This window comes from Falco naumanni, chromosome 3 (genome assembly GCF_017639655.2).
Source record: "Falco naumanni isolate bFalNau1 chromosome 3, bFalNau1.pat, whole genome shotgun sequence".
NCBI lineage: Eukaryota > Metazoa > Chordata > Aves > Falconiformes > Falconidae > Falco > Falco naumanni.
This window is the reverse complement of record NC_054056.1, coordinates 12,458,378-12,471,596: the sequence shown is the minus strand read 5'-3', so window position 1 is coordinate 12,471,596 and position 13,219 is coordinate 12,458,378. Positions and strand designations below refer to the sequence as shown.

At 44.9% G+C, this 13,219-nt stretch overlaps 1 protein-coding gene across 9 annotated transcripts in view; it reads right to left on the bottom strand.

Moving 5' to 3' along the window:
* Positions 1-13,219, bottom strand: part of CCDC30 (coiled-coil domain containing 30) — a 36,732-nt gene that overhangs the window by 16,327 nt on the left and 7,186 nt on the right. For 8 of the 9 annotated variants that reach the window (XR_005826915.1, XM_040587126.1, XM_040587124.1 and 5 more), the window contains exons 4-10: positions 10,257-10,343; positions 9,261-9,414; positions 7,513-7,572; positions 6,424-6,539; positions 3,883-3,990; positions 3,359-3,465; positions 2,374-2,566 (exon numbers count right to left, since the gene is read on the bottom strand). Coding sequence is in view for 8 of the 9 variants with exons in the window: in XM_040587126.1 (XP_040443060.1) it covers positions 2,374-2,566; positions 3,359-3,465; positions 3,883-3,990; positions 6,424-6,539; positions 7,513-7,572; positions 9,261-9,414; positions 10,257-10,343 (825 nt within the window). In the remaining variant the exon portion in view is untranslated. The remainder of the gene's footprint in view (positions 1-2,373; positions 2,567-3,358; positions 3,466-3,882; positions 3,991-6,423; positions 6,540-7,512; positions 7,573-9,260; positions 9,415-10,256; positions 10,344-13,219) is intronic. The other variant, XM_040587121.1, reaches the window with a different exon arrangement.

Here is a 13,219-nt window from a genome sequence, read left to right as displayed (position 1 = left end):
AGGGGATTTCTCCAGACTGAAAACCTGTCTTGTTTGATTTGTTGAGGGTTGTGTTTATCCTGCTTCGATGAGAAAGTGGGAAACATTTCAGTCTGTGCTGAACAAGCCCCGATTTAAACAAAAGCACAGTCGTGGTGGACAGACCTTTTGGCATTCCCGTCACAGAGCCTGCCCTTGGCTCCTCGGCTACACACTTAGAAACATGATGTCTGCTGGCATCCTTCCTTAAGATATTTGAACGTGCCTTCAGTCTGTTTCACTGTAGTTAGAGACTTCTCCCTCACAGCCAGAGGCTACTGACAAGCAATTCAGCTCTTCTGTCTTTGGACAATTCATCTTGGAGATGTGTGGTTACTTCAGCATTCACAGAGGATGCGCCTTCACACATGTATTATCCTCCTACGTCGTTTTTTAACCTGAGACACCCGAGCACTGCTCACTCCTGACTGAAAACCTGTGTGTGCCCTTCCTTCTCACCTCAGAAATCCAGAAGACACTACGGACTGGTCCTGCTGCCTGGAGATCCAGGACCAGAGTCACTGCAGAGGGCATCTCTTAGCCACAGACAGAGGGGAGAGGGCAACAGCCCAAGGGAGGAAGAGCTTTTGGCCAGGCAGCAGGGCTTCAACCAAAGGAAAAGACCTCTTCAACCAGCTTTTCTGGGGAGAAGCCCACCTCCCATCTAGCAAGACCAGCTTCTGGCTTCCCCTGTTCTCTCTGGCTATAAATTCTTCAGCTGCCCTGTCCGTAAGGGATCACGTGCCCTGGTAGCAATGCTGCACGAATGCTGCATGAATGCTGCATGAATGCTGCAAATGGTATTTTCCCTGAGGACAAGTAGTGACAAACCAGTCCACAAGCGCAGATGCTCCTCACAGAGCTACCTCCAGAGGGATGGAGAGTCCATCCAATAAACTGAGCCTAAAGACAACCCTGACAAAGGCATCATCAGGCTGAGAAGCTTCAGCAATGACTTAATCCTCACTCAAAACATGGATGGAGATATCTCTTCAGGTGTTGCAGGGAGGCCTCTAATGTTGCTGTGGTTCTGGCTTCACATCTGCAATTTCCCAGAGGCTCCCTGACTGTCACATGCAAATGAGTGCAAACAACCAAGACTTCCTATCAACCTCCTAAAGTCAAAGGATGATCTGAGTGGACTTGTCCTATTAACAGGAAAAGATTCAGGTTGCCCTGGGATGAGGGTGCCCAAAATCAAGTAGGATGCGAGTTAGGAAGAGACTGTCAAGGTCACATCTTGATCAAGATTGAGCAGAGCAGCTCCAGATGGATCAGCTTATCACAGCACTTCAAAAAGAAGTCTCCAGCCACGGCTGCCCCATTCAACAGCAGATCCTGCACTAAGAGATCGCAGGCGACGAAGGAAACTCTCCATCCCCTCAAATTTATGTTCAGCTAGGATGTCCCCAGGCAGTGCAGATCCTGGCCCCCACACCCAGAAGTGCCTCAGTGTTTGACACATGGGCTGACACGTTTACGAGATGCTGTGCTTGGGGAAAAGCCAGAAGTACAACCTTTTGCCACCAGCATGCTGAAGCGGTGACCTTTCCTGGGATCAAGGAGCAACAGTGTCCTGCGCTGACCATTTTCACCTGTTGGACAGGTCTGGAGAGAGGTTAGAGATTCAAGTCAAAGCCTGGAGTTCTGTCATGCGTGCCAGGTTAAGAGACATGGGCTTCAGGAAAACCTCTTGCCTCTCTTCTGAGCCTCAAGAGGACTTGGGGCTTCCTGGAACTTGCTCTTCAGCAGGAACTGCAGGCAGAAGAAACAGCCATCCAACATGGAAAAGCAGTTCCTGCAGGAGACTGTCAGGAGCACTGATGCCATCTAGGACAGCCTCTGGGGGGGAAATAAGAGCTTCTGAGCTACAACAGGCTCAGAAGAAATAGCTCCTGAGAAAATAAGATGCAACTTGAATTTGAAACAGGCTTTGCTTCAGCTCAGCCAAGAAAGCGAAGGGTGTACAGCGCCCACATGTACAGAAAGGCTTTACAGGAAGGGAGCGCTGCCTGGTCTCACTCCTGTGGATGCAGGAGCTCTGTTAGCTAGTTAACGCTGCTTGCCCAAGCACGGAGAGCAGGGACAGGGGCTGGAAAAGACAATGCTGCTGTAACACTGGGGGAATCTGCACCTCCAGAGCAACCGTCATTTACTCAACCGCTGGAATTTTTTCCTTCTTTTCACCTCTTTTCTGAAACTGCCAGATTTTTGTAGTTGTATTTCTTGTCAAACTAAACAAAGCAGCCTGCAGGTTTAGGTCAACCGTAATTTTATTTTACCAATCATTATGCAGCGAGAAAACCAGCTAGAATCAAGCAGACCCAAACTGTATTTCCTCCATTCCTTACTTACTTTCCGGTGAAGTCCCTCCACCTCAGTCTCAAACTGTTCCTTCTCCTGCTTGGTTTGGATCTGCGTCTCTCCCAGAATTGATTCCAGCTCTTCATTGCGCTCAACCAAATCCTCATGCTCCTGCTCCAGTTTTTGCAGCTTGTGAAGGAGCTGTGAATTCCTGCCCTCGATGTTTTCAATCACCTCTCGGCACCTACACACCAAAGACCACCATCACCAAGGCTAGAACTGCTATGTAAACCTATTGACACACATCATGAAAAAGCCAATGTGTTTTCCACTATGGAATATTTCTGTCCTACTAATTTTGAGTCTCACATACAGCCTGACCCATGCCTGCTCTTATTTAGGTGGGCTCCACACAAATAGTGATGAAAATCCAGGGAGAAAACTGGTCAGGCACAAGGATGCTAACAGCAGAGAGGCAACGGCAAATTCAGCTCCTTGAGAGGGGGGAAACAGGCTTGGGCATTTGAAGAGAAAAAGTCAGAGGGCTGGGATCAGACCCCCTTTCCTCTTTGAACCTGCTAGAAGAGGCGCAGCAGCTTTCCGAGCAGGCCACAGAAGAAAGAAACTTTGACTTCCCTTAAAAATCCCAGTTTACATATTTACATTTGAAAGCCAAGTGTTTTGGTATAACCCTGGACAGCAACCAAATCCAGAGAAATCTTCCCAGCAGCAAAACAGTTCCAAAACCAACACTTTTGTCTGCAGAGAGCCCCAAAAGCCCAACCCTATTATATTAGGAAAGCAACAAACTGGAGAAAGTGTCAGAAAACAGCCTGCATTCTTGATACCAAAGGCTACAGACCTACTCAGGACAGGCACTACCTCTGCTTTGGGGGCAGAGCAACAAAGTTAGCACCAAAGAGTATTCTAAAGAATCCAGTACTTAAATCCACTCTGCAAGACAGAATATCAGCAACCAGAGCACCAGGTAAGCCACCGTGAAAATACAACAATGAAGGATTCCTACACTGCTCACCTTCTGTGAAGTGTTTCACTACTCTGACGTCTGTCTTCTTGATCTGAGCCAGCTTTGCCTGAAGCGCAGTCTCCTTCCACCCCCGCTTCATCCTTTGTGCCCTGTGTCTCAAGAGAAAATGAAAAGTCAGCATGTAGTTAAGACTGAAATCTTAGCACAATGTGATTATCATATTATCATAAATAAACAAGACAACCAGAAAACATGAGCTACATCGTCTACATTTGTCTGCATTAGGTAATCTACTGGCCATAGGAGCAAAAGCTCCCCCAGACCCATAATAATACGAGGGCACTAGTAAGTATTAGCTTAGGCCAACAGATGTGCTCTACACATTAGCGTATCCATCAGGCCCAGCACAAATCCTCTGTCACACCTGCACACGGTGCGTGGAAAGGAAAACACAACCACTCCTGCATGACAATTCTCGTGTCTTCATTTATGGCAGGGGGCTGGAACGCACAGGTGGGGCTGCTTGCTCGATTTGCTTTCTAGAATGGCAAACAAAGAGCCCTTGAAAATACCTGCAGCGAGGACGCTGCGACTTCTTCAGCCTCGGTGGGTGCAGGCAATGGAAGTCCTTGCTTCTCGCTCTTCTGATACTCACAGATCTCCTCTTTGAGCTGTTCAATCTTCAAAAGAAAAACACTTGGTTTTGGTGAATGTTCATCTTGCTGGCTTAGAGAGTTAAAGATGCCCCTCGAATTTGCTGTAGATAAGCTACAGATTTATTAATATCAACCACACAGCTTGAGATCGTGTGGTTGCTCCAGCTGGGTGGTCTCAGACTACTGAGGGATGTAAAGAGCAGTAAAAGGAGGAATGCATGCTGCATTAAAGGGTAAGCAGGTTTTCTTAATTTATTTTAATTACTGATCATGCACATGTTGTACATCCCCTTTTACCAAACAGGACTGAGTGCAGAGAGGTAGACAGATTACAACCACTACTTCTGAGGACACCTTTTAGTCTTTGTTGTTATCGATAGGATCAATATAATATTAATTAGCAGGTAAGTGTTCACACCACACAGTCACTTGCACATACTCGTGGCTGCCAGTTGGAGCAGCAGCTGGGAAGCCAACCCCAACTGTTTATGGAAAGGCAGAGTTGTACCACAGTGGCTCCTGGGTGGGTGTTCCTGAAGTGCTCCCCATCAGGTGCAGATATAATCCTGCACCCTTCGAGTGTGCCCAGCAGCACACACAGATGCCATCTGAACCTCACGCAGTCAGTGCAGGCCTTGCACAGGTTCAGCGGGCCACTGGTGTCCCAAGTTTATAATTTTTTGCAGATTTAGCAGCCTGGAGCTATCAGCCCTTGCAAAGCCTTCACGCACCACTTTCTCAGCATGCATTTTTCCTCCTTTCTTCAGCTTTGTGCCATGCCTCCACCCACACCCACAGGCAGAGCCCACTCACACGGACTCGCTCACACCACACAGACACCAAATCCTGCACCATTAAGGCTCAATACTCCAACTGGTGGAGCATGTGGCAGAAACGCCATCGGTCTCCCACTGACCACCAAACCAAAGCCATGGCCAGCCTGCTCCTCACCCTGCTGTCCGCAACTCACAGGCAGAAAAAAACCAAAACTTCAGGACACAGAAGTTCTGTGGCTCATAGTAAGTACGCTTTCAGCTTCTACAAATTAAAAACTATGGCTTTCTAAATTCTATGCCAACAGTTACACCTCATTCCAAGGAACAGAAAGATAACATGCTTTTAGCTTAACAACATGGTTGGTTGGGCGTGCTCTCGGTCTGGCTACATTTTTCTTCTGTACAGAGAAAACAATACCTTCTGTGTAGCTCTCTATTTTTTGTGTATGTATATTTCTTTTTTTATACAGGTTAAAAATATACACACACACACACATGTGCATATATACTTAGTGACTGAAAGAAGCAATGTCCTAAAGCAAAGAAAATGTTATTTGGAATAAAAAAAATATATGTAAACAGAGGAAAGTGAACTAAATTACATATTTTTGCAGACCCAGAAACAGACTGTCCTGTAAATACAAGGTTTGAGAGGACAGATACACTTAGCTAAGGAAGAGCCAGCAACTTTTTTAAATGCAAGGGACAGAACTACCCACTAAATTTTTAAAATCCTCAAACGTGAATAAATTATATTCAAGAAAGTAAGCCTTGGATATTATTTGAAAGAAATATTCTCAGAAATACTTAAATTATTAAGATACTCATTTTAATCCAAGAGAACAAAATAGCTACTGGGCTTTCTGTGCTGGGATGGCATAAGTAATTATAGGCTGCTGGCAACCAATTATAGGCTGTTGAAGGACTGATATAAAGAATTTTAAGAACAGAAACAGAATTCGTGCCAAATAACACACTTTAATGGGAAACAGACTGTTATATTCATTCACTATTGGCAATCTCAGTGAGGAACTCTTGTTGATAAAGATTAATGCATTTAGAGAATCCTAAATCTATTACGTCAAGCATTTAACTCAGAGTAATGTAATAGTAAGTAATTCACTGAAAAAAGCCCACACAAAATAAAAAGATGTTTATTCTTCTACTGAGCAAATCAACACAGCCACATTAAAAAGCCAAAGAGGCTGAGAAGTATCAAAACATGAGCCTAAATCAAAAATTCCTTTATAAATAGCTAGTACTGGAGTTTAGACTAAAATGACTGTCTTTAGTAACAGCCCCCAAGAAAAGGTAGAAATATTGCTTACTCTGTTCACCCCCTTGATTTTGTGCAAATATGAGCTAGTAAAGAAAGCTTCAAGCTGAGCCTGTACGCTGGGCACAGGAAAACACGTATTTCAGAGCCCTACAGCACACCTCAACCTGAGCGCGTACAGCTCACCCCCCATTCTGTGAAGTATCAAACTCTCCCTGCGCTGAAGGATGCTGTAAGAGCTGAATTTTTTCAGGGCTGCAGTAACAGCAGCTGCTTTAAAACACTCTTGGGATATTTATCCTGTTTGTTTCCCAGATTCTATTACTGCCCGAGCCATGAAACATCAGAACGGCAGTTCTGGAAGGACTCGCTGGTGCCACAGCAGACCAAGAGATGGGTACTCACCAGATCCAGGAATGCTTTTCTTTCCAAGTCGAGTGTTTGGACCCGTGCTCGCAGTGCCAGAATTTCCTTGTCCAGTCTGCTGTTGTGCTCCATGGCCTTCTGTAGCTCAGTCCTGTCTGTATGGAACAGAAAAAAACGGTCACCAACACCAGTGTGGCCCTTGACCAAGCTCAGAGGGGGGCTATCGCATGAGTAAGGTTTCTGAAATTGCCTTGCCCTTATGCGACAGCACAGAGCAGAGTTTTCCATATCTATGGTGACACGTCCTTTTCCTCAAATAGCAGAGGTTTCTGGAGATGCAGGTTCAATAGCAATGCTATGTTTATTATAAGAGCACAGCAGTCTCTCCACAGTTATTTCAGCGATTCAGTTCACCTCTGGATCATGGAAAATGCCTCACCTCAGATATTTAGGTATAGGTTTCCCAAACAGCTAGGGGAAGCTTTGAAAAACCCAAACAGCCATATTTCTTACTTTCATCATAGAATTCATAACTTTCTGCAAGCAGAAACACAATCACAGTTAGTGTATCAGTGTTGTGCTAGCATTAATATTTAGGAAATGGCCAGTACAGTAAAAATTAGGGTTGCATACCAACCCTTCGAGTCTGAATCAATAAATATATCTAACCATCACATCAATTAGCACAGACTATCTAGTATTTGAAGTGCAAGAAACAGGAAAAGATGTATTAGGAGCACACTGACAGAAAGCTGTGAGTATGTCCTGGTATCCAAATCCTAAGTAAAACCAGTGAGAAGACACAGATTTTTCCCTTTTCAGCTTAATACTGGGCACAGGAAATTTGTTTGTTTGAATATAAGTTTGACTTCTATTCAGGCAAAAATTAAAACATACATTCTTTCTAGATCCCAGTCTGGCAAAACCAAAATAAACCACAACCTACAGCCCCAAACCCCTGTTTCACACAAGGATCTTGATACGGGATTTTCAGTTTTGTGATTTGAAATAAAAGGCAAGGAACACCTTCTACCAAAGTGTTGTTATTCTGCTGAAAAGCCCGTTTAGCACTACAGAAAGCCTTGACAAAATTCTGGATCTTCACCACTTGTAAATAGTGTAACTTACCGCTCTTTCTCCATTCTTCCTGGCTCTCAGGTGCTTGCAGAGCTGACGACGAGGCCGACTCTATGAGGATAAAAGAGACAGTTTTACTGAGACAGCCCATACATATGTTGCTGAAAGCTAAACTCTGCAACATTTTTAATGCACTTTAAATACAGAGTTGAAGGAAAACTAAAAAATAAACTAGTACACAGCTAGGCACACAATTCAAAATCTCTAATCACCAAAGACCCAATAACAGGGCTACAAAGTGGCCAGAAGCAATCTTGTATTTTCTCTTCAATGCAAGCAAGCAGCTGCAAGTTATCGTTGAACAAAAATATGCTGTGCCAGTGGAGGTTTACTAAAGATCAGAGATTTCATTTTAGGTTTGTATTAGAACATCAATTTGCTTACAGAGCAGTTGGCTCTGAAGTTCATTGGGAGAAGGCATGCCGATATTCATCATCAGGGAAGCCGCTAAGATGTTATAACAGTAATTCCTCACACTAATACTCGCGACATAATAAACCACACAGACATAACAAGCATTCAAACCCTGACTCACAGTTTGGAAAGTTTTATATTCATTTGATACTTAAGAAGATTCTAAAACAGAGATTCCCCCATGAAGGCTATGATCCGCTGAGCAGAGCTGCACACTGCAGCCCGTCCGGGATCTGGAGAAGCAGTACTGTTGGGAGGCTGCAACGTGATGCTCGCTCCATCCCCAGGGACACGTGTATCGATCAATACACAAAGCAGATGCCCACAGAGTGCTCATTTCCCTTCCTTTGATTAAAAGGCTGTAAATGATGGGTTTGGAAACTGGCTAGAAGGTTTAGTTAGGTCTGAGTGCTGGGCATGAGCTGCGAGGTCTGCAGTAGGACCTGCAATTCACACAGAAACCCTACCCAGGTGGTACCACTCTCTGCAAAGGGACATGGGGTCAGAACATGTTCTCTCATCACATTTTGCTGTTCTCCACTGAAATTTTGCATCACAGATTTTGGGACAATTAAGTAATCCGAGAAAATGCATCCAGAAACTAGTGTTTTGCTTGAGGAAGTCTCCTGTAGGAAACAGCAGCGAAGCACCTGGCTTTAGAGACCTCTCCAATAGGAGTTTTATGAAGTAATTTGATTTCCCTACAGAAAACCATTTATTTTTACAGTCAGCAATTAAAAAAAAATAAATTAATACTTAAGGGCTGGTCAACAACAGTTATTTCAACAAAGAGGTTAAGCAAATATCACCAGTGATAAGAATCTAACCAGTCACTTCCAGACTGCTGATACGCTCTGCTTATGAGCACTTGCTAACAGCTCCTAACCAGGCAGCATCCCAAACACAGCATCTGAGGAACCTAAAAATTCATGGTCAAGCTGTGCTAACACTGTGTATGTGGCATTATAGCTACTCTGTCTCTGGACCAAATCATTTCTTCTCCATCCCCTGCAAGAGCCTGAATTTCTCCCTGTACAGAAGCCAGAAAGTCAGTCAAGACCCTGCTGCTGTAATAATGGATCAGATAACCCCATGTCTCAGCCTTCCCCATTCGGAATTAATTGATTTGTGACTGTTAACAACTGCATTCAGATCTCCTAGGTACCAGGCTAACATCTGACCCTGATTTTTCCACATTACAAGCAGAAAGGACCCTGGGCAGCCTGCCTCCAGCTCCCCTGGGTGAGAAGTCCAAGGCTTACACTAACCAGGGGCGGACTAAGCACAGGCCAGTAATTGGGACTGGCCACAAGAGAAGCGCTTACCTGTTTTGCTCTGCTCCTTTCTTTGTGCATCCAGCTCATCTGTCAACCTTTGGATCTCTTCCTGGGCTGTCATCAGCCTCTGTGTGGCCTCATCCAGATCTCGTTCAACTCTTGCATGTGCTGCTTGTTCCCTCTCCAGCTCTTCCCTGTAGAACTGAAACACAAGAGCTAATGCTCCAACGGAAAAGATACAACCCTCCCAGTGATGTAACCAAGGCAGGTCCCTCCTCCACACTACTCCTGGCCTGCCAGGACAAAGGTGGCAACACAAACAGAAAGCAGGTGAGGTCAGGGAAGCCACTGCAGAAGCAGAAGGCAGACACGCAGTGGATAACCCTCTTCACCATAGACACATGCCATAGAGCAGGTGGTGAACAGCACGCTGTGGCTATTTCCCGACACAAGGCTCTGTTTTTCCCTCCTTGTGACAATGCCATTAATTACGATGCATTTTCAAACACATAATACACAAGGTTTTCCAAGCAGAGGGCTCCACCACACCCCGTGAGAGTCTGCTCCAAGGACAAGTCAATTCTGCATGTCCGTGGTCCCCCGGCCGTTGTGAGAGCTACCCTCAAGCCAACCTGGCACCTCCGATCCTAGAGTGAAGGAGAAAGACCTGCTCCTGCTGTCCTGGGGTTCTGCAGAAAAGTCATTTCAGTTGATATAAAAAGAGCTATTTCTCACTCCCTTGGACTTTGGTCCGCTCATCTCCAATGCCATTTCTTTGACATACCCTTAAAGGCAGGTGAGTGCTTCCAAGCCAGCCCTGACCAAAGCTGGTGAGACATTAACCCTGGCTCTCAGCAGAAGTGATTAACCCATGCGCAGCACCAGGCTGATGTGGTTGCACAGCCTGAAGTTCAGAGCCCACTTGCATCCCATCAGCTAAAAACAATTAAAAAAAGCCCTCACAGCATGCTTAAGAGCAGACCCACAGCTTGAAATCTCAACTATGGGCCTTTTCATCAGCAAGAAAACGTGCAAAACTGTTACCTTATGCATTGCCTCTCCAGTAAGCTGCATGGATTCGTGATGTTGTTGAAGTTCATCTTCTGTCTGCTGAGTGTGATCAAAATCATCCTTGCACAGAAAAGAGATTTTAATAAATTAATATGACTAGAAAGCATGCTACCATGTATCACTCAACACCAGTGTGTAGGATTTTCAGTTTTAACATAACTTTATTAGAAGGGGTTTTGTAATCACACCTTATATTTGAAGAGGATATTTCAAGCACAGTTTCCCAAATCCTTGTGAAAACCCCTCAAGTTGTCTCAGCTAGTACTGGGAACTCTGTGGGTTCACTGTTTTCTCTTACAACCTGTGATCTCCTTGGCATCTTCCTCTTCGAGCCTGTGGGCTCAGCTTTGCCCAAAGAAATGTGTTGGGGCCAAGTATGCTTGACTCACTTTATCAGAGTAATGCTGGGTTACTTCCTCACGTTCCTCTCTTTTGAACCACTTGCCGAGTTAACAGATTCCTGCTTCCCTGCAGCCTGCACAACTGAACCAGCATCAAGGATTTGCTAACGCTCAGGAGGTTGGTTGCAATTAATATTTTGCACCTTGGCTCTAGAGAGGTGAGCACGTTTGCACATGCCATGCCTTCCACCAGCACTCAGAAAGCATTTCCCCACATATGTATTAGTGACTACCACACAAAGACACATGTTTGTACCCTGGCTTTTTGCATTAGTGGGGATGCATCAAAAAAATCAATTATGCCTGAGCAGTCTAGCGAAAAGCTGCATTCATTTCTGTAACAGTCAGGAACGTGTCTGGACCTTCAGTCTAAGAGTAAAAAAAAGTACGTAACAGGTCATTTGAGAATAAGAAAGGCTACATCTTCCAGTAAACAGAGTAACAAGAGCAATTAACCTATTAACCTCTAACACTGCTGTGACTCTAATGATTGTGTAAAACAAGTATGATGCTACCCCAAACAATGGAGTGCTTAATCAACATTTTCTAGTTCACAAGCATGGACAGCAATGACATCATCTGGGGAAGATAAACAGTCTGCTTTAGAGAAAATGTTTTCCTGAAAAATAGAGTTCCAACATAGCTTTCTTTCACCTGGCTTTAAAGACACAGACAAGGTATCCAATATAAGGACTGCAGAGAAGTTGTGTTTGATTAGAAACAAGGAGTATTATACTTATTATGTGTTTAGATCATGCAAAAATATATTTTCCTTTAGTAAGTCTTATTCCTCTAAACAGCTGCATGAAAAGTGGGTAAAAGTCAGGTATTTACAGGGCTGTCTACCTACTAGGGGATCCTGGCACCATGCACCAGGAGGAATTCAAGTAAAATCCACACTGTCCTTCATGCATAGACAGCCTATATTGTTTCCAAACAGAAGATTTTGCCTTGGCTCTGTCCTTCACCGAGACCAGCTGGAGCAACACTCTGTCTTCACCCAGTAGTCCAGACCAGTTACAGAAACATGTTCATTAGATCATGAGAAAGAATGGACCTGAGAGGAGACTGCTAGGAGAAGCTGCCAGTGCAAACGCTGGAGCTCTTCTTCATGAAGTCTGCAGCCAGGTGGAGAGGGCGTTCAGCCACGGGGTGCATGAAGAAATAAAAAAGAACAAGAGCAGAAGAAGGCAGAAGCCCTAACCCTTATTTGCAGTTTTGCTCCCTGCCTGCTTGCTCCCCTGGCTCCAGCAATCTGCCTTTCTTCCCTGCTTGGTAGCTCAGCTCCAACACAGGGTGGCCAGTCATTCCCTCTGGGAGACAAAAATTCAAGTTAAATTCATCTGAAGTGATCCATGAGAGAAACCTGCACTTTAACCTTCCTGACCAAGTGCTTTAGCGACAGCCTGTGAGGCAGAGGCTCCTTCCCATCAGCTGCATCCTCAGAAGGACAAGTTTTGTGCAGGAAGGTTGGATTCAACACCAGACTTGCAGACATCTGTGACCTTCCTTTGCCCTGGCCCTGCTTTCCTTACTTGGCTCTGGAAGAAGAGCAAATCCAATCACATTTGGGAAATGCTTAGTAGCAGATGTAGTTAAGTGGCATTTCATTGGAAGATTACAGCTCTGCTTCCTCTTTAACTACAGTGAGGTTTCTATCACAGTGCTTCATAGGGAAAACTGTGTGTTTGCAGAAAAAAAGAAAAAGTATCAAGTGACGGGCATCCACTGTAGATTATTTGATTTGCAGAGAGGTGTTTTCTTTCCAAGAGTGGGAGGCAGCACATCAGGGAAGCTCCTCTGCCTCACTGCAAACAAGATTCTTTCATTCTAAGATGGATAGTTACATCTAAGATGTACCATGGATGCATTCTGAATGACACCCAACCCTAGAGTAGTTAGTAGGAGTAGCTCTCCAGCCAGAAAGGGATGCTCTTGAGGTCACTAAAATCTCAAGTGGCACAGAAAAGGCAGATAAAAGGGCAATTGTTCGCTGCCTTTTCATACGAGAGCTGGAGAGCACTGAACGAAGCCCGGAGATGGTAGATTGAAACAAAGGAGCTTCCTGTGACAGTAGCTGAACTGTGAAAGTCCTCGCTACAAATTGTTGAGGATATTAAGAAAACTGCACAGGTTTAACAAGCAACCAAATTCATGGAAGATAAAAATTAATCAAGGACTACTGGACACAATAATAGCACCTCTGGTTCAGACACCACGTACCACTGGAGGCAAGGAGACCATTTGTGATGCACTGTCGTGACATATTTGCCCTCTTATGACGTTGCCTTTTGAGATTTTGCATTTGGCTTCTGGTCAGATGGTGCAACACAGCCCAAACCAAGCTGAGCTTTGCAGCAGGGCTTCCAAGTGTCCCATCCTCAACATGCTTACTCAAAAAAGGCCAAGAAGCTCTAACTTGGAGGCCACCCAACCCAGCCAGTCCCCTCTGGCCCCAAGAGGGCTTTCCTGTGAACAGCTACAAGAGCCAGCAGCTCCTGGGCTGCCATTCTGTGAAACAGCCATACTCAGTAG